General features: G+C 36.2%; 1 protein-coding gene across 1 annotated transcript in view; it reads left to right on the top strand.

Annotated features, from left to right (window-relative positions):
• Usp14 (ubiquitin specific protease 14) overlaps window positions 1-26,680 on the top strand; it is a 231,536-nt gene that overhangs the window by 26,342 nt on the left and 178,514 nt on the right. The window contains exons 4-6 of the mRNA XM_090410762.1: window positions 427-531; window positions 17,421-17,524; window positions 20,972-21,030. Coding sequence (XP_090266888.1) covers window positions 427-531; window positions 17,421-17,524; window positions 20,972-21,030 — 268 coding nt within the window. The remainder of the gene's footprint in view (window positions 1-426; window positions 532-17,420; window positions 17,525-20,971; window positions 21,031-26,680) is intronic.

Genomic DNA, 26,680 nt, shown 5'->3' with positions numbered 1-26,680 from the left:
TATATACTGATGATATTTAGTCTTATAACACCTGAGTCTCAAATTGGTATCCCATCCTTGTTCATTTAATATCTAGCTGGCTACCTAATATCAGAACATACTCTGAGAAGGGTTAGGATTGAATGCTGGGTCTTAAGTGTTCTTAAGTTATTCACATTACAGGATATATATTCACATTCCTTACAGGATATATGGAGGTCTTCTCTTCGTTCTTTAGCTTTGACATTTAATGGACCCAAACAATAGCTTCAAATCATGAAATTATACAACTTTATCTGTAACATCTGACATATCTGTAATGTATTAATTCATCATGCATTAATAATTGCATAGTTTCCCTTATTAAACACTTAGAAGTATTCAGGTTGTTTAGAAGTGGTTGACAGTATTTCTAACACCATAAAAAAAATTATTTTTATATATCAGGGTGTGACAGTTCTTATGATGGGAAGCAGAGATGAACTACCAGTAGTACCAACAGAGAGGCCTGTTTTTATGGAGGATATGTCAGATCATGAGCTAGCAACTGCTGTAAGTTTTCAGTTAAAAATTATTTGAAATCAGTTGATTACTTTCCTTTATGATTAATTAGACACCCTTTGTTTAGTAATGTGTAATTCAGCCTTGTAACATGATTTTGTGCAGTTCCTACCTAGTGTATGTTTGCATACATTAGCCAACCTTGGAAAGTATGTATGTGTATATATATATATTGAAATTACATTACATTGAAACCTGTTTGCTTTAATGGTCTGCTTGGCACAGTTTCAGTTAACACTTCATACTTTTTCGGCATGCATTAATTGTACTGTTTGAGATATTGCTGTATATAAGACTGTATACCCACTTGAGGATACACAGCAGAGAATATGATGATGATGATATATATGAATTAATAATAGATTTAGAAGTCAGCCACTAGCTCTCTCTCTCTCTCTCTCTCTCTCTCTCCCCCCCCCCTCTCTGATGGGCAAATCACCCCTCATTTACTCAATCTGAATCCCAATCTCAAGTAATTATTATATACTTTGGTCGCTGGACTGTGTTTATAGGTTTTATTTGTTGTTGAAGGATATTTGTCCCAGATAGGTATATGTTTAAGGCAAGAATTTGTCTTGGATTAGGTTCAAGGTCCACGAGTTAACTTCTCATGGATCTAGTTAGCTACTCAGATAATGTAGATGAGGAATGGAAAATGGCAAGAACAGGTTTCCACTTGAAAAGGGAAAGAAACATGCTGGTGGAACGAGAGTTAAAAAAAACAGTCAAATTAAAAAAATAAAGCTTTTCGGAGGTTTACAAAGACTAGATCAAATGTTGATAGATTTGTTTATAATCAGAGAAAGAACTATGCAAAAAAAAAACATTAAAGAGGAAAAGATAAAAAGCTGGGCTGAATTTATACATAAGTTGGAAGAAGACGTTAATGGGGACAAAAAATATTATTTGGACTTCTGAAGAATAGAAGAAGGAGAAATGAATAGTTAGGTTTTTTAATAAATAGTGATAAATGAAACGCTCCAAGATCTTGTGACTACTGGAAAAGAGATTAAGATGATGTAGCAACATTATTACTAAGAGAGAGAGATCGAGATCTCCAGGGAGTTAGGGACTCATCGAGGGAGGACACACACACACGCACCATCTATCATACTTATTCATTCACACTGTCTGCACACACACACACACAACATCCAGTGACAATCCATTTCAGTCAAGCACCACTCTATGAGAGAAAATTGTAGCCCTCACCTGCTTCTTAGCAGCATTCATTCTCAGCTTCCAAGGATGCCCTCTTGTCCTTTCCCCACCCTCCATAAAATGAAAAATTCCATCAACTGAAATCTTGTATGACCCCTTTCAGACGTTTGTGAGACTCAATCATATCACCTCTCTTTCTCCTGTTTGCTAGTGTCTGCAGTATACGAATTCCCAATCTCTTCATAATCAGTATTCCACAATCCTGATATCATTTTAACACTCTCCTTTGTACTCTCTCAGTATATAAGAATTGCAATGGAAACCAGGATACCAGATCTGAACAGTAGTCCAAGTGAGGTCTTATCAAGGCCTTGTAAAAAAGGCAAAATGACATCCTTATATTTACACGTGAAAGTTCATTTCAGCATTGCAATTATCTTTTGAGTTGTATTTGTAATCTTTGTTACATGGCCCCTGAACTTCATCCTGCTATCTACTAACACTCCAAGATTGGTTTCTTCTAGCATAATCCCATCAACATAATATGACATTGGATATGTAATCATGCCAAAGTGCATGACTTTGCATATACCAACATTGAATTGTCATCCATTTTCCCATACCTACAATTCCAGCCTATTCAAATCATTCTCTGCAAGTACTGTATATCAGCAGCATTCCTGATTACCCTACCTATCTTTGCATCATCAGCAAATAGTTGCATCTTACCTGTCAAATCCTTCCCAGTATCATTAATGTACAGATTGAATAAGAGTGGGCCAATGACTGATCCTTGTGGTACACCACCGGTTATCTTAAATCTTGCAGACTCACATCTCTTGTATACCACTTTTTGATATCTGTCAGTCAGTCATCTTCTTATCCACTCTAATATTTTATAATCCAGACCCATATTTCTCCAATTTATGCACAGTCTACTATGCTGCACTCTGTCAAAAGCCTTAGCAAAATCCATAAGTATTATGGTGTATCCATTCCCCCTGTCTAGTTTAATGGTAACATTATTATAGAATGTGAGCAAGTTGCTAAAACATGACCTTCCCTGAGGAAACCCATGCTGTTCATTGCAAAGTAGAGATTTACTATCAACTGATTTCTGATTGCAAGCCCTAACCAAGTTTTCCAAAATCTTCACCACCACTCTTAAGATACTGATTGGGCAGTAGTTGGATGCATTGGTCTTTGCACCACGCTTGTGCAATGGGATTACTGTACATGCTTTCTATTCCTGCATAATCTTTTCCTGTTCTGAGACTCAAATTATAAAGCCTGGTCAAAGGAATAGCCATTTCAGCTGAACACTCTTTTAGTACCTGTGCTGATATACCATCAGTCTCTATTGCTAAATTGTTATTCAGTTTGTGCAACATCTCTAATAGCTCCTCTTAATACACATGAATTTTTTCATTCAGTGAAGAGGTAGCAGTGAACTCAATGTTGCATATACCAGTTTGATAACTTTTAGCAAAATGGGAACTCATTAGTTGAACAACCTCTTCTGCATTTGTCACCCCTCACACCATCTGCATTCAGAAGAGTTATTCTTTCATATTCATTCTTTCTTTTACTTGCAGGATATCAATAGAATTCTTGTGGGTTGTCTTTAGCTTGCAGAGTCAGTTTCTTTTCATATTCAGACTTAGCTTTCTGTACAACAGTTGTGACTATTCTAGCCTTCTGCTTATAATTTTCATAATGGACATCATGCACATGGTATTCCTTCCACATTATCTCTTATAATTTTTTTTTAAATACTTCCGATGCACTGTCAATATTCTTCCCATCCAGCAACTGATACCATTGCGCTAAACTCATTATACTCTTCAGTTGGTCATAATTTCCTGCTTTATAGTTCAGCATGTAACCTTTTCTGAATGGAACATTCATAAACTTAATCACTTCCCAAATGAGTACTGCATGATCACTCTCACCAACTGGAGGCAGAATAGCTACTTCTTTAAATGAAACACCCTCTGACATTATAATCAATAACACTCTTTGACCTCAAGTTCCTTCTGTCACATGCTGCTTGAAGAATTTGTCTCAGAGATCTGTGAAATAAATAATTTATAAGGAAATAAGTCTGGCAGAGATTGAAGAAACATTAAGGAAGATGAATGGAAAATTCCATGGGATAGATGATTTGCCTGTTGAACTGAGAGCTTCTAGTAGCAGAGGATTGAAATGGTTATGCAACATGTTTAGACTGATCTAGAGAAAGAAAATGATACCTGATGATTGGACCAAGGGAATTATTGTTCCAATATATAAAGGAGGCTGAAGAAGGGAATGTAGTAATTATCGAGGAGTAATTACACATTATTGTGTCACTTCAGAAGATTTATGAAAGTATAATTACAAGAGAAGAGCAGTTTGGTTTTAGAAAAGGGCAGTTAACTGTTGATCTGATTTTTGCTGTAAGAGAAATGATGAAAAGAGACTGGGAATTTGGAAAAAGCATGTTTGTTGTATTTCTTGACTTGGGAAAGCCTTTGACTAGGTTCAATGAGGAAAAGTCAGGGAAAGTTTGGATAAGATAAGAATAGAAAAAGAAGAAATTGTCATGATAAAGAATATGTATGTTAAGTCTAAGAGCTATGCAAGGACTAAATTTGGTAATTCAGAGTGGTTTACACTTAACAATGGATTGCAACAAGGAAGTGTGCTATCTCCATTGCTTTTCATTATGGTGATGAATAGCGTCCTAGAGATGGTTAATGACTAGAAAGGAGTGAAACAGCAGTTTGCAGATGATGTGGTGATTTGGACATATTCAGAAGAAATGGATAAATAGAGTGATACAGAACTGTGGATTACATATTAATAGTAGGAAGAGTGAGAGCATGGTTTTAAATTGTAGTGGAAATATAAACATTAATGGCGTTAGACTCAATGGGCAAGATTTAAAGAGTAGTGAAAACTTCAAATATCTGGGAAGTATACTTTCTAGTGATGGAAGTTTAGACCAAGAGATAATGAGGAGGATTTCACTATGTCAAGCTTTTTTTTAATAGTGTAATTAGTCTACTTTGGGACAGTGAATTCCCACTTAAGTGCAAGGTTTTCATTTAACAAAAGTTACTTTTTTGCCCATTTTGACTTGTGCAGCAGAGACATTAGAGACTAAAAAAAAAAAGAAAAAAAAAAGACATTTGTAGTATACAAGCAATGGAAATGAAAGTTTTAAGGACAATGTTGACAAAAATAGGAAAGACAGAATAAGAAATTTGGACTTCAGGAATAATTTAGGGTCAAAAGTGTGAAGAATTGCTTATGAACTCTCACTTGAATTAGTTTGGACATCTACTGAGAATGAACTCAGAAAGAATACTAAGAAGAATGTATGAAATGAAATTTGAGTGGAAGAGACAAGAGGAAGACCACAGAAATGCTGGAGAGACCAGATAAAAGAAGATCTAGAAAAGAGAAATTTGAACTGGCCCAATGTTCATGATGGAAGAATCTGGGAGGATAGAAAGAAATGGAGATTTGATCTGTCTGACCCAACACTTTCTGATGGAACAGTTTTTGCTGAAGAAAGAGATATATATTTGAGGGCATATATTTGATGTTAACACCATCTAGCAGGATTAGAATTTTTTGGCTATTAGTCATGATTTTTGGCCCTGTAAAACTCACTTTGAGTCATCACACTTTGCCCATGCTAGTCAGTTCATCTGTTATCTCCATCAGCAACTGAAAAGATGTAATATTGTCAACAGCTAGACCAATGAGTTATCTATATCTTTTTTTCTAAGATATTTATTTAGAAAATATCTTAAAATATCTGACACATTTTGATGGAACAGTTGTTGCTGAAGAAAGAGAGATATATTTGAAGACATATATTTGATGTTATTACCATCTAGCAGGATAAGAATTTTTTGATGTTACTCATGATTTTTTTTCCCTGTAAAACTCACTTTGAGTCCACTTTGCCCATGCTATTCAGTTCATTTGTCATCTCCATCAACTCTCTGAGAAGATGTAACATTGTCAACAACTAGATCAATGGGTTATCTATATTTTTGTCTTCTAAGATACAAATAACCCATTTGTCCAGTCAAGTTCTCTAAATACATTCTCAAATGCAGTTGTGAAAAGTCCAGAAACTACCGGATGATCTTCATTTAACCATGTTGTAATATCTCTCTCTCCCTCCTTCTCTGCAAACATTTGCATGATCCTTACTGTAAATAGTTTGGATTAGTTCATCATCAGATTCCTGATATATATCCTCAAGATTTTTTTCCCTGTAAAACTCACTTTGAGTCCACTTTGCCCATGCTATTCAGTTCATTTGTCATCTCCATCAACTATCTGAGAAGATGTAACATTGTCAACAACTAGATCAATGGGTTATCTATATTTTTGTCTTCTAAGATACAAATAACCCATTTGTCCAGAGTTCTCTAAATACATTCTCAAATGCAGTCGTGAAGTCCAGAAACTACTGGATCATCTTCATTTAACCATGATGTAATATCTCTCTCTCTCCCTCCTTCTCTGCAAACAGCTGCATGATCCTTGCTGTAAATAGCTTGGATTAGTTCATCATCAAATTCCTGATATGTATCCTCAAGAGGTGTACAGGATATGATAGTACTACATGAAAAATTTACATCATTACTAACTTCCTATCTACAATTTTCCTCCAAATCAATCTGTTACCTGTCAAGACTCCAACATTATCAATCCACCTATATCTGGATCTTCCTCTGGATGTCTTTCCTGCCAACCTGGCAGAGAACACTTGTTTTGCTAATCTTTTCTCTCTCATTCTGTTTATGTGACCATACCACCTAAGATTAGCTCTGCTAATAAATTCCTGGTTGCTAATAATGTCAAGTTCTTTCCTAATATCCTCAATTATAATATGATATTAAATCGAATTATTCCAGTTTTGTGACCACATGTTTATTAAAAAACTTTTTTAAAACTAAACAAGTACTAAAAAACAAACCCTACAAGTTTCGTTAGTCGTCGGACTAACATCTTCGTGGGTAAAGAGAACTAAAAGTTTAAAGTACACTATACAAGAAATTATGAAAACTAGTTCATATTGGTATTGTGAACATCTAGAAAGTTCTTTAAAAAACCGAATAGCAGATCTATACAACTGTTAATGTGTGTTAGCTGGAAACAATGCTATTTGATGTCACGTTCTGTGGCTCACGTTCGCTCTGTCTGAGGTCTGAACTGGGTAAATTTTTAATAAATGCTGACCAAACTTGATTTAAAATCAAACCCTGATTTTTGTTGCATTGCGTAGGAATTTTAATCATATTTGCTGCCTCTTTGAATTTTCTTGTCAATGGAGTTTTTATCAATGGAGGACATGTTTGTTCTTTCCCAGAGTACATCATGACCAACAGAAGCTGTGTCAAATGCCAAGCCAGACTTATGTTCTCTCTTTTTTTTTGTACGTCCTTTTGATCTTTGCTCATGTGGATTTCTCCCAATCTCCCTGTCTGGCCTAAGTAGCAGATGCCACAGGAACAGTGAATATTATAAACCCCTGGTTTATTCATTGGGTAATGTGGAGGTTTCGGAGGATGAAGAGAGTTTGATATTTTTTGAAGTGGCAGGAAAGTCACTTTTATGCTATACTTGTAGAGAAGTTTGGCTAATTTATCTGTTACATTCTTGATATAAAGAAGGGTGACTGCGTTCTTGAAGTCTTGTTTATTTAAGTTTCTTGTAGGTGCTGTATTGAGAATTTTCTTAATTGTCTTACTTTTGAAACCATTCAGTTGTAGGATCTGTGTTAAGTATTGTATTTCTTCTTTCTGCTTTTCTTCTGTACTGGGGATGCTGTATGCTTTATCCCTTAAGGTTTTTATTAGGTCTATTTTTTGCTTGGGATGGTGGTGTGAGGTAGCATGATGGAATCATCCTGTGTTTGTTGGTTTTCTATAAATGGAGAACGATAATCTGTTTTTTCTTTCATTTATTTCTATAAGGATGTCTAGGAAAGGAAGTTTTTTATTTTCTTCTAGCTCCAGAGTAAGTTTTATGTTAGGATGCAAGTTATTAGGATAGTCTTTAAATGCAGTTCATCAGTTTCTAGTGCTGTTCCTGGCCAAATGATGAAGATATCGTCCACATAGCAGAGCCAAATTTTTTGTTTGATGTGCCAGTTTTGTAGAGCATTATTTTCAAAATTTTCCATGTAGAGGTTTGCTAGAGCTGGTGAGAGGGGTGAACTCATTGCTAGTGCTTCTTTTTGTTCCTAGAGTTTGTCTTGGTAAAGGAAAAACATGATTTTTTATGCAATGTTTGTAGGGCTGTACAATGTCCGGTGGGAAGAGATTTTCTAGGATGTTTACTGTTTCATTTCTTGGAATCTTTGTGAAAAGGCTGACCACATCTAAACTCGCTAATATGTCAGAAAGATCTATGTGTATATCTTTTATTTTCTCTATGAAATCTGTGCTGTTCTTAATGAATGATGGTGTTTTTCCTATATATAGTAAAATCAAGTTGATATTACAAACTTGATTTTTTTTTAGTACTTGTTTAGTTTTAAAAAACAGTTTTTAATAAACATGTGGTCACAAAACTGGAATAATTTGATTGAATTTCTTAACCACAGACACCTTCCCATGATTATAATATGATATTGTCCTTGATGCCATCTGTTCACACCCCTCATCTTTTTCAGGACTCTCATATCTGCGATCTCTAGTCTTTGGTCAAGTGTTTTACTTCTAAACCCCCTTCTCAGATCTATAAGTTAAGTTAAAATTGGTTTGAACACTGTCTTTTATACAGCTAATTTAGTGTGTGTTTTGACTAATTTCTCTCTTATTCCATATAAATGTATTCATTTGACTTCCTACCATGCCAGCTTTGTTGATTCTGTTGTCTATTTCCATATGTAATTTACCATCTTCACTAAAAATCATGCCTAAGTAGCTGAAATGTTTTACTTGTTCTAGTTCTCCATTCACAATGCAGTTGATATTTTCAGTGATTCTGCCTATTTTCATTGTCTTTGTATTTTTATTGCTGACCTTCATACCATATCTTTTACAACAGTTATTGAGTTTAGTCAGGGAATCTTTCAGACTTGTATCGGATTTATTTAGAAGTATAACATCATCCGCATAAAGCAAAGAGACGACATTAACATCTCTAATTTTGATATAAGGTTTAATACCACTTTTCTTTATAATGTGATCCATATAGATAATGAATAACAAAGGGGATAATGTACATCCTTCTCAGACACCAGATTTAACATTAAACCATCTTCTTATACTTCTTTCAATTCTAACTGCTGACTTACAACTCAAATAAAGACAAAGTATTGCTTGATATAATGCTCCACTGATACAACTGTAGCGTTTCGAATAGCTTCTCTCTTGGCACCTTGTCATATGCCTTTTCCAGATCTACAAAACTTAAATACAGATCTTTGTTATATTCCCATGATTTCTCAGCAATTTGTTATAAAGTGAAAATCCGATCCTAACATCCTCTATTCAATCCAGTTTTTCTTCACCAAGCTTTTCTTCCACAATTCTTCTCAACTGTTTCTCAAGTATACTTGCATAAATCTTATCAGAAACACTCAATAGAGAAATACCTCTGTAATTCTCACATGCAGTTTTATTTCCCTTTTTATATATGGGTACTATGAGAGCTCTACTCCAATCATCTGGAATTCGTCCCTTTGTGCAGGCCTTCTGAACTATGCAGTGCAGCCACTGTAAGACGTTTAACCTCCATACTTGAGCATTTCTGGTTGAATGTCATCTTTGGCAGCTGCCTTTCCACATTTCAGGCTTTTGATGGCATTTTTACTTCAAGTATGGATATATATTCCTGATTACATGTCTGGTCAATATTTATTACTATTGTGCTGTCACTGACTGTTTCATTTTGCACTTTTTCGAAGTAATTACTCCATGCTTAAAGGATATCTTTTTTTTCCAGTTTTCATGTCACCTTTATCATCTCTAATTCCTTTTACAGCACTCTTTCCTCCATTTCTGAGCCTCTTCAACAGCTTTCAGAATACCTTGCCACTTTCTTGATATTTATTTTCTATGTTCTTATCAAAGTCTTCCCATGACTTTTGTTTTACTGGTTTTACACAGTGTTTAGCTTTCTTACATTTGTCTCTGTATTCTCTAAGAGCACAATCTGGCTTATTTGCCAGGAACTTTGATATGCTTTCTCCTTTTCCTTCACTGCCTTTTTAACTTCCTGTGTCCACCATGAAGTTCTCATTTTTCTATCTTTGTAGACAACCTTACCACATGCCTCTCTTGCTGAATCGATACAAAATAAATAACGGAAAAAACTCGCGTAGAAAGATTATTTAATAGTATAATTTTCGCCTGTGTGTCACAGGCATCTTCAGTACATTAAGCTCAAAATTAAACACTAACTGACAATTCCAAAAAGCGCCACCTAAGTAGCTGGTGTAAGTATTATCTCCCATAAAGGGGATAGACGTAAGCAGTCGGATCTGTTTAAGTTAGGAGAATGAAGTAGAGTTTCACATGTTTCTTTATAAAGGTGTTCCATGAGAAACTGACTTTTGTGAAGAACTCTTGTCTTTCTCCAATGAACTCTGTGTCTAGTGAAGATGGCATGTTCAGAAAGTCCAGACTTTTCAGGTTTAACTTATTCAATATAAGATTGGTGTTCTTCTAGCTGAATAGAGGCAGATCTTCCCGTTTGTCCGAAATAAGATAATCCACAAGAGCACGGAATCTGGTAGACACCTGGATGATTAAGATGTGGAAGCTTTTCCTTAGGAGAAGTGAGAAAGGTGGAGTTTTTCTAAATGGTCGAAAGGCAACAAAAATATTCAGTGGTTTTAAAACTTTTGCTATACGTTCACTGATGCCTTGTACATAAGGGATAGTAATGCGCATTATTTCCTCTGTGTTTGAAGAGGAAGACATATAAAACTACTCAAAGTTCTTTTAATGAAACAATTCTTATAACCATTAGATAGAAAGGAAGAAGTTATATGTTGTAGTTCTTTCTGTAAAAGATCATCTGAAGAACAAAAGGAGTGGGCCCAATGAACCAGTGTTTTAATAGTTCCTGCCTTTTGACTGGGATGGTGATGAGATTCCGCATGGATATAATGGCCTGTATGAGTCTTCTTTCTATAAACTGAGAAATGTAGTTACCATCTGGTTGGCGAAGAATTAGAAGATCTAAAAAGGCTAACTGCTTATTTGATTCTACTTCTAGGGTAAACTTGATCCTAGGATGAAATGCGTTTAACTTAGTGAGAAATTGTTGAAGTTCATCAGAAGAGCCATTCCATACAGCAAAAATGTCATCGACATATCTGAACCAATGAGGAGGTCTGGGAGAAATGTTGTCAAAGATACGTTGTTCAAAATGTTCCATAAAGAAATTGGAGATAGCAGGAGAAAGAGGATTACCCATTGCTGTTCCTTCAATTTGTTGATACAACTTATTTTTAAAGGAAAAATAACCAGAATTTATTACAAAATCAAATACGTTTACAATGTCTAAAGGAAATTCCTGTTGTAGTATTTCAATACTTTCCGAAAGAGGCACATTTGTAAATAAAAAAACAACATCTAAACAAATAAAATAACTTTCTGAACATGCCATCTTCACTAGACACAGAGTTCATTGGAGAAAGACAAGAGTTCTTCACAAAAGTTAGTTTCTCATGGAACGCCTTTATAAAGAAACATGTGAAACTCTACTTCATCCTCCTAACTTAAACAGATCTGACGGCTTATGTCTAACCCCTTTATGGGAGATAGTACTTTACAAATCAGCTAATCTTTCCTAACTTTTTATTGTATTAATTTTTTTTTTTTTTTAGGAAAGTTATTGACCTGTTTAGTTATCTTACACCAGCTACTTAGGTGGCGCTTTTTGGAATTGTCAGTTAGTGTTTAATTTTGAGCTTAATGTACTGAAGATGAATGTGACACACAGGCGAAAATTATACTATTAAATAATCTTTCTACATGAGTTTTTTCCGTTATTTATTTTGTATCCATATGTCTACTCACGGTATACCTCTTTTAAAATTTCTTGCTGAATCATTCGATCTTTTCTTCAGGGCTTGCCACTGAATCTTCAAGGTTTGGTTCTGTTCTCAAACTCTTTCATTTTCTCTTCAATAATATTTGTGTATTTTAGTCTACAGTTCACATCTGAGAGCTGCTCAACTTTTATCTGCTTTAAAACTTACATGTTCTTCTTTTCAGTATGAAATTCGATTTTATCTTGCTCAAGGCTAAATGGTGATCACTTTCAATTTCGAATCCATTAGTGTCTTGCACCAGGGAGAAAACATCACTATCAACAAAGTTAATGAAACTTTTCTTATTCCTTGCTTCTTCTCTCCATGTGAATTTGTGCACATTTTTATGTTGGAACATTGTGTTAGTAATAACCAGTCCACGTCCTGAGCAGAAATCCAACATGCATTTGCCATTATTATTAGCTTTGCTTTTTTCTTCAAATTTTTCTAAATATTTTTGTATGTCTGACAATCATTTCATCATCATCATCATCATCATCAAATTCCTGCCATGTACCCTCAAGGGGTGTACAGGATATGACAGTACTACATGAAAAAATTACATCATTACTAACTTCCTATCTACAATTTTCCTCCAAATCAGTCTGTTACTTGTCAAGACTCCAACATTATCAGATCTTATATTTCTATCGTCTAAGGCACTTTGTACCGTATCAATCCACCTATATCTTGGTCTTCCTCTGGGTCGTTTTCCTGCCAACCTGGCAGAGAACACTTGTTTTGCTAATCTTTCCTCTCCCATTCTATTTAAGTGACCATACCATCTGAGATTAGCTCTGCTAACGCATTCCTGGATGCTAACAATGTCAAGTTCTTTCCTAATATCCTCATTTTTAATATGATATTGCCATTGATGCCATCTGTTCACGCCTCTAATCTTTCTCAGGACTCTCATATCTGCGGTCTCTAGTCTTTGGTCAAGTGTTTTACTTCTGACCCAGCTCTCAGATCCATAAGTTAAAATTGGTTTGAACACAGTCTTGTATACAGCTAATTTAGTGTTCCGACAAATTTCTTTCTTATTCCATATGAATTTATTCAATTGACTTCCCACCATACCAGCTTTGCTGATTCTGTTGTCTATTTCTATATTTAGTTTACCATCTTCAGTAAAAATTGTGCCTAAGTAGCTGAAATGTTTTACTTATTCCACAGGTTCTCCATTCACAACACAGTTGACATTTTCAATGATTCTGCCTATTTTCATTGTCTTTGTCTTTTTATTGCTGACCTTCATACCATATCTATTACAACAGCTATTCAATTTAGTCAGAGAATCCTGCAGACTTGTAGCGGATTTATTTAGAAGTATAACATCATCCGCATAAAGCAAAGAGCTGACATTAACATCTCCAATTTTGATATCAGGTTTAATACCACATTCCTTCATAATGTGATCCATATAGATAATGAATAACAGAGGGGATAATGTACATCCTTGTCTCACACCAGATTTAACATTAAACCATCTTCCTGTACTTCCTTCAATTCTAACTGCTGACTCACAACTCAAATAAAGACTAAGTATTGCTTGATATAATGCCCCATTGACACCATATAACTGCAGTGTATTGAACAGCTTCTCTCTTGGCACCTTGTCATATGCCTTTTCCAAATCGACAAAACTTAAATACAGATCTTTGTTATATTCCCATGCTTTCTCGACTATTTGTCGTAAAGTGAAGATCTGATCCTGACAGCCTCTATTTGGCCTGAATCCAGCTTGTTCTTCACCAAGCTTTTCTTCCACAATTCTTCTCAACTGTTTCTCAAGTATACTTGCATAGATCTTGCCAGGAACACTCAGTAGGGAAATACCTCTGTAATTCTCACATTCAGTTTTATTTCCCTTTTTATATATGGGTACTATGAGAGCTCTACTCCAATCATCGGGAATTCGTCCCTCTGTCCAGGCTTTCTGAACTATGCAGTGCAGCCACTGTAAGACTCTTATACCACCATACTTCAGCATTTCTGGTCGAATATCATCTACTCCTGCTGCCTTTCCGCATTTCAAGCCTTTGATGGCTTTTTCTACTTCAAGTATGGATATGTATTCCTGACTGCATGCCTGGTCAGTGTTTTTTATCACTGTGCTGTCATCACTGCTTGTTTCATTTAGCAGTTTTTCAAAGTAATTACTCCATACTTCAAGGATATCTTTTTCTCCTGTTTTCATTTCGCCTTTATCATCTCTAATTCCTTTTACAGCACCCTTTCCTCCATTCCTAAGCTTCTTCAACAACCTCCAGAATATTTTGCCACCTTCTTGATATTTATTTTCTATATTCTTGCCAAAGTCCTCCCATGACTTTTGTTTAGCTAGTTTTACACACTGTTTAGCTTTCTTACATTTGTCTCTGTATTCTGTAAGAGTAAAAGCTGACTTATTTGCCAGGAACTTTTGATATGCTTTCTTCTTTTCCTTCACTGCCTCTTTAACTTCCTGTGTCCACCAGGGAGTTCTGATTTTTTTTATCCTTGCACACAACCTCACCACATGCCTCTCTGGCAGAATCAATCAATGTTTCCTTCAGCGTTTGCCACTGAATCTCCAAGGTTTGATTCCTGTTCTCAAACTCTTTCATTTTCTTTTCAATAATATTTCTGTATTTTAGTGTACAGTTCACATCTGAGAGCTGCTCAACTTTTATTCGCTTTAAAACTTTCTTACATGTTATTCTTTTCAATATGAAATTCAATCTTATCCTGCTCAAGACTAAATAGTGATCACTTCCAATTTCAAATCCTCTGTACACTCTGGTGTCCTGCACCAGGGAGAAAACATCACTATCAACAATAACATAGTCAATGAGACTTTTCTTATTCCTAGCCTCTTCTCTCCATGTGAATTTGTGCACATTTTTATGTTGGAACATGGTGTTAGTAATAACCAGTCCATGTCCTGAGCAGAAATCCAACAGATATTTGCCATTATTATTAGCTTTGCTCTTTTCTCCAAATTTTCCCAAAATATTTTTGTATGTCTCACAATCATTTCCTACTCTACTATTTAGATCCCCAACAAGGACCAACTTTTCCTTTTTCATTGTGTCAACTGCTTTTTCTAAAGCCTCAAAAAATTCCTCCACTTCTACCTTAGTAGAACCTTCTGTGGGACCATAGGCACAAATAAGTCTCATTTTCCAGTTCCCCATTCTCATATTTGCCCACATTACTCTACTTGAGACTGACTGCCATTCAAGAAGATTAGCCTCGTATTTTGTGTTGAATACTATGGCTACTCCTTCTTTTCCTTGATTGTCATTGTCTGAATATAATATTTTGTATTTATTGCTGAAAAAGATCTCGGCAGTTTTTGTCTTTTTTGTGTTTGTCATCCCTATTATGTCAATCTGGTACTTATCCAATTCCTCAGCTACCTCCATTTCTTTGCCATTCAGGCTTCTTATGTTGATAGTACTGATCTTGACCTCTGGTGATGTTGATTTTGGGTGTGTTTTAGGATTTGTTCCAGTAGTGGAATTTTCACTGTTCTCCCTGGTGAAAACAACAGGGACCTTGTTTAACTGGGCGGCACCTCAGCCGGCATGAAATTCTATCATGTTGTACCATCATTTTGTATTTTGGTTTAAGCCAATAAGAATACAGTTTGTTTGGCTAAATTCCAAATTGCCATCTCATTCTTGTTCATTCAGTATCCAAGTAGATACCTAACAGGGTGCACCATGGGAAGGTGTGGATTGGACATGAGGTTAGAAGTCCTGGTCGGTTCTCTGCATTCCTTTAAAGGCTATGTGGAGGTCTCCTCTCTATGAGAGGAGACCTCTTATCTCCTCTTATACAGCTTTGATCCTTATATTTAATCTTGTTCCAGTAGAGCATCTAAAAGAGTAGCATGGACTGTGGAGTCGAGTTACTTATTGTAGTCGATAAAAAGTGATACACAGAGATTTGTCCTATTCATTATACTTTTTAACATGATTATATATGCAGTAAACAGTTCATATTTATAGATAATAGTACATTTCTATGCATACAAGTTGTTTTGTTATGGTACTCACTTTTAAAATTCTGTGGGACATCTTCTGTGGGAACTACCAGGTTGGTTTTTCATGAAAATTTCATAGCAGAGTTGTGTGCCGGTATATGCTTATTCTAATTTCTTTCTTGGACATTGCACAATAAATTAGGTATAATTTTTGAGTGGATTTAGAATCCAGTTCACCATTTGATTGAAAGAAAGTAAACAATAAGTAGCACAGGGAAACATCACGAACAACAGACTAATTATGGCATGTGTGCAGTCTTCTTAAGAAACTTCTAATTGTTTATGAGAAAGCTGTTATGCCAAAAATGTTATTTACTACTTTTTGTAATTCAAGACACTAGCCAGAAAGATTCAGTGATTGTTCTCATCTCATCTTCTTTATACCCTCTTTTACCTTGCGGTGTCGAGGGTCCATTGATCATCAGACCTCAATCCGTTTACAGGATTAGGTGGTCAGCCTTATGCCCCGGTATATCTTATGGCCTGTAGTGTTAAGTTCTCAAGACCAGTTTGCCTGCTTTGCGAGATGAAAAACTCCAGAATAAACCGAGGAAAAAACCCTGCTGTCCACGCCCAAGACTGGCTAACTTGGCTATGGCTGAGGAAGATCCTTCAGCTCCTCACATCACCGACGGGAATCGAACCTAGGACACTCCTTCCCCAGGCATATGGTTGCGAAGCGCATAGCCACTAGGCTAACCGCGCGGACTTTCAGTGATTGTTTTATTTAACAGTATGAAATAGTATTCATTTAGCTTTAATATCTCTGCCTTTCTTGCAGTACACACATCATTTCTTCAGGTTAATAAACCAACCGACCTGGTTGACCTAGTGGTTAGGATATCCACTCTCCAGCCAAAAGGCTGTGGGCATGGATGTTTGTGGTTGTCTGTGGTGGGTGGTAGATGACGTTGGTGTAGATGATGGTTGTAGTTGGAGAATTGGGTGGAGACAGAGTTTTTGACCTACAGGGAGTCCAAAGTCTCCCTGGAGGTGTCAGTAATAATAATAATAATAAATTTATGAAAAAAGCGATTCATCAGTGTGATCAGATAAATAGTGGAATCTGAATATCAGCATAAATCATCGTTTTGTAATTTTTCATCACTAAACAGCATTTTGCATTTATAATGTGATTTCTTAAAATTCCACCATAAAAAGTTAACAAAAAAAACCTTTTTTTTTTTTAAGAAGTTCCAGGTTGTTTTGTCAGCAGCTGTCACTCTGATTGCTAGGCTCCCTAAATTGCCTATTAGCATCATCTTTTGCACTTTTGTGGGTAAGAATAATGAAAAAAAAATGTATTGTCCGATCGATTATTTCCAAAATTATTTGCCTCATTGGTCCTGGATAATTAGTCAAATGATGTCTTTGATAAGGAATACTTTATTTTATATTGTATTTTGAAATCATTTCACTGTTAGGCGTCTCTTTACAAAATAGTCGATGCATTTCACTACATGCACACAAAAGTTCTGTTTGGTTAGTAAATATAATTGCATCCTTATACATGCTACGATCCTTTCATATTCCATCAACTATGCAGTTTTTTTAAATTTAAATCTTTATTTTAAATCCTGATTTTAATTTAAATCAGGTTATAAATTGTTTTATTTCTTTCTTCAGCTAGAAATGCCAGCAGGTCTAACTAATTTGGGTAATACATGCTATATGAATGCAACTGTACAGTGTCTTAGGGCAGTTCCTGAGCTTAAGGATGCCTTAAAGAAGTAAGTAATATTAAAAGTGGATTTTTTCCCTTTTCATGTTAAAAGAAATTTAGATAGTTGTGGTGGGTATGAATGAATTGAAAGGAGATAAATTTTTTATGAGAGAGGACTTGAAAGTATTGTTAAAGGTAGCGAAAGAAAAGAGTGACAGAGTTAGGATGGTGAGTCTGTTGCTGCAGTACGACAGAGAGGAGTTTAGGAAGAGGGCCATAATTGCAAATGACTCTATGCACAGGCTATGCAGACGGTGTGGTGTGGAATGAGTTTGATGGACGAAAGGATTTATACAAGATGGATGGCCTCCATTTGAATGGATTTGGTGTGCGGAGATTGGAAAAAGTGTTGCTGAATGAAGTGAAAATGGATGTGCGGGAAACTAGAACTACCAAGGAGGGGGGGGATATGCGCACATCAGTGAGACAGTTGAGTGTAAGAATGTATATAATGTACCCGAGCCGGCACTAAGGACAAAAAATGGGAATGGGAAATTTAGAATAACGCATCAAGATAGGGGTGGGACAAAGGGATCACTGCATTTCATGTATACTAATGCCAGGAGTATTAGGAACAAGAAGGAAGAATTTTTGGCCTTGATTGGCTCTTCCTGGCCACAGGTCATTGGCATTAGTGAAACATGGCTGACAGAAGAGGATATAGTTAGTGGGATAGAATGTGTACGTTATAGTGTGTTTAGGAGGGACATAGAGAATAAAATGGGGGTGGAGTGTTATTGATGATAGCTGATGAACTGCAGCCAAGGAGAATTGAAGTTGTATTGCAGGATAGTGAAAAGAGCTCATTTGAGGCTATTTGGTGTGAGATTGAGACTGGCAGAATAAAATATACAGTTGGGTGCTGCTATAGACCAGGTGATGGAATAGATGGTGGAGATAGTATGCATAAACAAATTGATGAAATGAGTGGAAGGAGGGTAATTATTATGGGGAATTTCAGCTATGGTAACATTGATTGGAAGGAGGAGAGGACACATGTGAGGAAGGAACTGGATTTTATTCAATTATTAAGGGATAACTATCTGAGACAGCATGTAATAGAAAATACTAGGGGGTTTGAGAGTGCTTGACCTTGTAATAGCATCTGAGAATTTGACTGTAATGAATATGACCATGTTTCCACCTACTGGTGAGAGTGATCATAAGGTCTTGACCTGGGAGGTGGCTAAATGTGTGGAATTTTCGATTAAGAACAGGGTATACGTGGAATTACCGTGCTGGCCAGTATGACAGGCTTAGGAGATTGCTTGGATCAGTGCCATGGTATGTAAAACTGCAAGGGCTGGATGTCAATAGAGCATGGGAAGTGGTCAAGGAGCATTTGCAGGAGGTTATGGCTGATTGTATATCTAGGGTCCGAATAGTAAAACAAGTAGGGGTTAAATGGATGAATAACACCATTAAGCTTGAGCTGCAAAAAAAGAAATAACTGTGGAGGGAATTTAAAGAGAAAGGTGACCTGCAGGCACATAAACAGTATAAAGCGCAGGCCAGAAGGGTAACGAGTGTGGTAAGAAAAGCAAAAGCGAATTATGAAAGGAAACTAGCTATGCAAGCTAAAGAGAATCCCAATTTCTTTAAATATGCTGCAAGCAAAAAAAAAAAAAAAAAAAAAAAAACTGTACACGGTAGAATGATTTTAAGGAATGCCAATGGTATGGAAGTCACTGAATCAGTCGATATAGTGGAATTACTGAGTGAGCACTTTGCAAGAGTATATCATCCAGGTGGTGACATTGAAAGAATGAAGGAATTAGTTTATACGGGAATTGTGATGAATGAAGTGGAGGTGAATAGTCTATTACAGAACCTTAATGTGAATTCATCTGTGGGATTGGATGGTATATCGGCACGGGTCTTACATGAAGCGGCTAAAGAATTTTCAGTGCCCTTGACCATGTTGTTTAATCTGAGTCTCGGGTCTGGTTTAGTCCCAAAGCTGTGGAAAGAGGGGAAAATAGTTTCACTGCATAAAGGAGGACCCAAGACTACAGTTGCAAATTACTGACCGATCAGCATATCAGGAGTCGTTGTCAAGGTCTTGGAGAAAGTAGTCAAGGGAAAAATACAGGAATGGATTGATGAAAATGAGATACTGTACGTGGGACAGCATGGCTTTGTGAAGGGTAGATCATGCTTCAGTAACTTGCTCAAGTTTTATGACACAGTGATGGCTGAACTGGATAAGGGTAATGGGTTTACAGTGATACTGCTGGACCTGGCTAATGCCTTTGACAGGATACCACATGGAATTCTAATCCGTAAACTGCAACATATGGGAATGGATATAGGGTTGATGAGATGGATAGGTGGGTGGTTGATGGAGAGATATCAGAGAGTAGTTTATTCAGGAGTAGAATCCAAAAGACGGCCTGTGACTAGTGGTGTGCCGCAGGGTTCTGGTCTTGGACCACTGCTGTTTAATTTGTTCATTAACGATATAGGGAAGGATCTAAGAGGAACGGTTCATTTGTTCGCTGATGATACAAAGTTAGGTAGGGCAATAGTGAATGCAGAAGATGTCAAAATCTTGGAGGATGATTTGGATAGATTGGAGTTCTGGGCTAAGGGGAATGGATGTCAATTTAATGTGACAAAATGTAAGGTTATGCATTTTGGGGTGAAAAGATTAGCAGCAGTATACCGCATTGGTGGAACTGTACTCCAGGAGATTGATGAGGCCAGTGACTTGGGAGTGTTGGTGGGGATAGGGAGATGAAGTTTAAGGGACACATTGCAAAAGTGGCTAAATCAGCTCATCAAACCACTTGGTTGCTGAAGCAGAGACACTTTGAGCAGAGACAAGCAAGTTATTGTTCCTCTGTACTGAGCCTTGATAAGACCTCATCTCGACTACTGTGCCCAGATTGGTCAACTAGGTTTCTTCTTGATGGGGAGGAGGTGGAGAGGATCCAGCGGGGAGTGACTAAGATGATATTAGGTCTGTGGAATGAACCTTATGAGGAGAACAGGTTAAAGATTTGTGGGTTGCAGAAATTGGTTGATAAGGAAAAAGGGAGATATGATTGAGACATTCAAATTGCTGAAGGGTTTCTATAGGATTAATTCAGAGGATATTTTTGAGATCAGGACTAGTGGTGGGAAAACCAGGGGACATCTATGGAAGCTGGGCAAGAGTGTGGTTAGCAAGGGTGTTAGAGCTGGGTTCTTTACTTTTAGAGTGGTAAGTGAGTGGAATAAGCTGCCGGAGTCTGTTGTGGGTGCTATGACAGTGAACGAGTTCAAGACAAGGTATGATCGATACTGTGAGAATGTCGAGTAGTTGCGTGGACATGATGTTTAGGGCCTGCCTCAATGAGTCTAATGACTCCCTGGAGTTGCCCGTAATAATAATTGTATATACTGACATCAATCTTTAAGTGTAATTCTGAAATTAAGATAAGGTTGCTAAATTGATTTATTTTGCTTTTAGATTTCAGGGAAATTTTGCAACAGGTGGTGCAATGGTACCCTCTCATTCTATAACAGCAGGTAAATATTAATATTCATTCAAACCATTTTTGAATGTTTTTTTTCATTAACATTGCACTGAACATGTTTATTACAAACGTCTTTACAACAAGTCTCATGTACTCATATTTTAATTATTTCTCCCCTGTCCTAAATGTTGGGTGCATTTATAAGATAGATGGCATTGCCTACCCATTAATTTACTGTATTTTAGTTCATAAGTTGCCATCAGAAATTCCCTTTCTGAAAAAGTGACTTTAACTCTGGGCATGCACAACAGGAGAGTATAATATTTCCACGTGTCAGGAACTGAAAATAATGAGCATTTTGACAAAAATGTCTTTTTTTGACAGTACAAGTAGCAGTGAAGATATAGCTTATATTCCCACTGTGTGTGTGTGGTTAAAAATATATCTAGAACTCTGTGTTGCTCTGAACATGCTTGTTTTTACTAGAAAGTCAAACATTGAACATTCTTGTTGCTATGAACATTCTTGTTTTTACTAGAAAGTCAAACATTCAAACTTATTAGGAGATAGTGCAGTTTATAATTTTTTAATAATAATTTATTATTTTTATTGTTATCATCAAATTCCTGATATATGCCTTCATGAAGAGTATATATTGTTATAGTACTACAAGAGTCAAAGCTGTATAACTGAGAGGAGACCTCCACATAGCCTTTAAAGGAATGCGGAGAACCGACCAGGGCTCCTGACCTAATGTCCAATCCTCACCTTCTCGTGGTGCACCCTGTTGGGTATCTACTTTGATACTGAACGAACGAGGATGGGCTGGCAATTTGGGATTTAGCCGACCAAATTGTATTCTTATTGGTTAAACCAAAGGGTCAAAGCTGTATAACTGAGAGGAGACCTCCACATAGCCTTTAAAGGAATGCGGAGAACCGACCAGGGCTCCTGACTTAATGTCCAATCCTCACCTTCTCGTGGTGCACCCTGTTCGGTATCTACTTTGATACTGAACGAACGAGGATGGGCTGGCAATTTGGGATTTAGCCGACCAAATTGTATTCTTATTGGTTAAACCAAAATAAAAAATGATGGTACAACATGACAAAATTTCATGCCGGCTGGGGCGTCGCCCGGTTAAACAAGGCCCCCGTTGTTTTCGCCAGGGAACCAGGGCGAACAGCGAAAAGTCAGCTACTGGAACAAATCTGAAAACAAACCCCAACTCAACATCACCAGAGTTAAAGATCGGTACTATCAATGTAAGAAGCCTGAATGGCAAAGAAATGGAGCTAGCTGAGGAATTAGATAAGTACCAAATCGACATAATAGGGGTGACTGAAACAAAAAAGACCAAAACTGGTGAGATCTTTCTGAGCAATAAATACAAAATGTTATATTCAGGCAATAACAATCAAGGAAAAGAAGGAGTAGCCATAGTATTCAACACAAAATACGAGGCTAATCTTCTTGAATGGCAGTCAGTCTCAAGTAGAGTAATGTGGGCAAATATGAGAATGGAGAACTGGACAATGAGACTTATTTGTGCCTATGGTCCCATAGAAGGTTCTACTAAGGTAGAAGTGGAGAAATTTTTTGACGCTTTAGAAAAAGCAACTGACACAATGAAAAAGGAAAAGTTGGTCCTTGTTGGGGATCTAAATAGCAGAGTAGGAAATGATTGTGAGACATACAAAAATATTTTGGGAAAATTTGGAGAAAAGAGCAAAGCTAATAATAATGGCAAATATCTGTTGGATTTCTGCTCAGGACATGGACTGGTTATTACTAACACCATGTTCCAACATAAAAATGTGCACAAATTCACATGGAGAGAAGAGGCTAGGAATAAGAAAAGTCTCATTGACTATGTTATTGTTGATAGTGATGTTTTCTCCCTGGTGCAGAACACCAGAGTGTACAGAGGATTTGAAATTGGAAGTGATCACTATTTAGTCTTGAGCAGGATAAAATTGAATTTCATATTGAAAAGAATAACATGTAAGAAAGTTTTAAAGCGAATAAAAGTTGAGCAGCTCTCAGATGTAAACTGTAGACTAAAATACAGAAATATTATTGAAAAGAAAATGAAAGAGTTTGAGAACAGGAATCAAACCTTGGAGATTCAGTGGCAAACTCTAAAGGAAACATTGATTGATTCTGCCAGAGAGGCATGTGGTGAGGTTGTGTGCAAAGATAAAAAAATCAGAACTCCCTGGTGGACACAGGAAGTTAAAGAGGCAGTGAAGGAAAAGAAGAAAGCATATCAAAAGTTCCTGGCAAATAAGTCAGCTTTTACTCTTACAGAATACAGAGACAAATGTAAGAAAGCTAAACAGTGTGTAAAACTAGCTAAACAAAAGTCATGGGAGGACTTTGGCAAGAATATAGAAAATAAATATCAAGAAGGTGGCAAAATATTCTGGAGGTTGTTGAAGAAGCTTAGGAATGGAGGAAAGAGTGCTGTAAAAGGATTAGAGATGATAAAGGTGAAATGAAAACAGGAGAAAAAGATATCCTTGAAGTATGGAGTAATTACTTTGAAAAACTGCTAAATGAAACAAGCAGTGATGACAGCACAGTGATACAAAACACTGACCAGGCATGCAGTCAGGAATACATATCCATAATTGAAGTAGAAAAAGCCATCAAAGGCTTGAAATGTGGAAAGGCAGCAGGAGTAGATGATATTCGACCAGAAATGCTGAAGTATGGTGGTATAAGAGTCTTACAGTGGCTGCACTGCATAGTTCAGAAAGCCTGGACAGAGGGACGAATTCCCGATGATTGGAGTAGAGCTCTCATAGTACCCATATATAAAAAGGGAAATAAAACTGAATGTGAGAATTACAGAGGTATTTCCCTACTGAGTGTTCCTGGCAAGATCTATGCAAGTATACTTGAGAAACGGTTGAGAAGAATTGTGGAAGAAAAGCTTGGTGAAGAACAAGCTGGATTCAGGCCAAATAGAGGCTGTCAGGATCAGATCTTCACTTTACGACAAATAGTCGAGAAAGCATGGGAATATAACAAAGATCTGTATTTAAGTTTTGTCGATTTGGAAAAGGCATATGACAAGGTGCCAAGAGAGAAGCTATTCAATACGCTGCAGTTGTATGGTGTCAATGGGGCATTATATCAAGCAATAGTTAGTCTTTATTTGAGTTGTGAGTCAGCAGTTAGAATTGAAGGAAGTACAGGAAAATGGTTTAATGTTAAATCTGGTGTGAGACAAGGATGTACATTATCCCCTTTGTTATTCATTATCTATATGGATCACATTATGAAGGAATGTGGTATTAAACCTGATATCAAAATTGGAGATGTTAATGTCAGCTCTTTGCTTTATGCGGATGATGTTATACTTCTAAATAAATCTGCTACAAGTCTGCAAGATTCTCTGACTAAATTGAATAGCTGTTGTAATAGATATGGTATGAAGGTCAGCAATAAAAAGACAAAGACAATGAAAATAGGCAGAATCATTGAAAATGTCAACTGTGTTGTGAATGGAGAACCTGTGGAACAAGTAAAACATTTCAGCTACTTAGGCACAATTTTTACTGAAGATGGTAAATTAAATATAGAAATAGACAACAGAATCAGCAAAGCTGGTATCGTGGGAAGTCAATTGAATAAATTCATATGGAATAAGAAAGAAATTAGTCGGAACACTAAATTAGCTGTATACAAGACTGTGTTCAAACCAATTTTAACTTATGGATCTGAGAGCTGGGTCAGAAGTAAAACACTTGACCAAAGACTAGAGACCGCAGATATGAGAGTCCTGAGAAAGATTAGAGGCGTGAACAGATGGCATCAATGGCAATATCATATTAAAAATGAGGATATTAGGAAAGAACTTGACATTGTCAGCATCCAGGAATGCGTTAGCAGAGCTAATCTCAGATGGTATGGTCACTTAAATAGAATGGGAGAGGAAAGATTAGCAAAACAAGTGTTCTCTGCCAGGTTGGCAGGAAAACGACCCAGAGGAAGACCAAGATATAGGTGGATTGATATGGTACAAAGTGCCTTAGACGATAGAAATATAAGATCTGATAATGTTGGAGTCTTGACAAGTAACAGACTGATTTGGAGGAAAATTGTAGATAGGAAGTTAGTAATGATGTAATTTTTTCATGTAGTACTGTCATATCCTGTACACCCCTTGAGGGTACATGGCAGGAATTTGATCATGATGATGATGATGATACTACATGATTAACTTTGCATTATTACTTTCTCCCTATCAAAATGCAAAATTCCTAATTTCTCCAAACAATTTACTGGAGACGTTACAAACTGTTTGTCACATCTAATGTTTTGGTCTTCTAAGGAACTACTAAATGCATCACTCTGGAACTTTTTTGCCGTTCGTGTCAAGTATCAAACACTTGTTTTGTTAAACTTTTTGATCTCCCATTCCACCTTAGATAAGCTCTACTCACACATTCTTGAATGCTAATTATTTCAAGCTCATTTCTAATATCTTCATTGTCAATATTGATTCTTCCATTGATGTCATGTAGTGTGCACCTTGTGTTACACCAAACCATCTTTCTCTACCTCCTTCAATTCTAACCGTTGATTTACAGCTTTATATATATATATATATATGACTACGTATTGCTCGATATATTTTATTTTATTCTATATTTTCACTCTCATGATTTTTCTCGGAATTCTCATATCTGTGGTCTCTGGGCTTATTCTGTTATCTCTTTCCATATTTAATTTGTCATCTTTACTAAAAACTGCTCTTAAATAGTTATGTTTTACTTGTTCTATACATCCTACATTCAGAATGCAGGTAATGTTTTCAATGATCCTGCTTATTTTCTTAGCTTTTTTTGCTGATTTTAATACTAAATTTATTATGGCATTTATTCACTTTAGATAAAATATCTAGCAGACACTTGTATGACATTTATTTAAGAGTATAACATCATCTACATAAAATAAATAGCTGAGATTAATATATCCAATTTTGATATCAAGTTTAATGCCTCATTTTCTTCATAATGTGATTCATATAGATGATTTGTAACAATGGATGTTGTGTGCACCTTGTGTTACACCAAACCATCTTTCTCTACCTCCTTCAATTCTAACCACTGATTTACAGCTTTATATATATATATAGACTACCTATTGCTTGATATAACATCCCATTAATTACATGACATCTTCCTGAGTCCAAAAATGCATTACTTCCGTTATATGGTTTACTCCATGTAATTATAGCATTTTTAACAACTTTCCTCTTGGCATCATGTCATTGTCTTTTCTATAAAACATCTAAGATCCTTGTTATATTCTTATGATTTCTCTATTATTTGTCTTAAAGTGAAAATCTGATCATGATATCCTTTTATATGACCTTAAACTGGTTCATTCATCTTCAAATTTCTCTTCATATTTCTTAGCCTCATCTGAAGTATATTTGTGTAAATCTTACCTGGAACACTGATCAGGAAAATTTCTTTGTAATTCTCATTGTTTTATTTCCTCTTTTTTTATTATTTTATTTTTTAAACAATGTGAGAATTGCAGATGCATTTCTCTACTGAAAAAGCAATAAAAACCTAGGAAATAATCACAAAAAAAATCATTTATACAACATAAAAATGTTTTCTCATCCATTCACAAACATTCATGACTTTAATACTAACAATAAACAATGTATACCACCATTT

Source organism: Typopeltis vanoorti, chromosome 20 (genome assembly GCF_054136105.1).
Source record: "Typopeltis vanoorti isolate ZY-2024b chromosome 20, IOZ_Tvanoo_1.0, whole genome shotgun sequence".
Classification (NCBI taxonomy): domain Eukaryota; kingdom Metazoa; phylum Arthropoda; class Arachnida; order Uropygi; family Thelyphonidae; genus Typopeltis; species Typopeltis vanoorti.
Note: the sequence above shows the minus strand (reverse complement) of the source record. Positions and strands in the feature narration are given on the sequence as shown.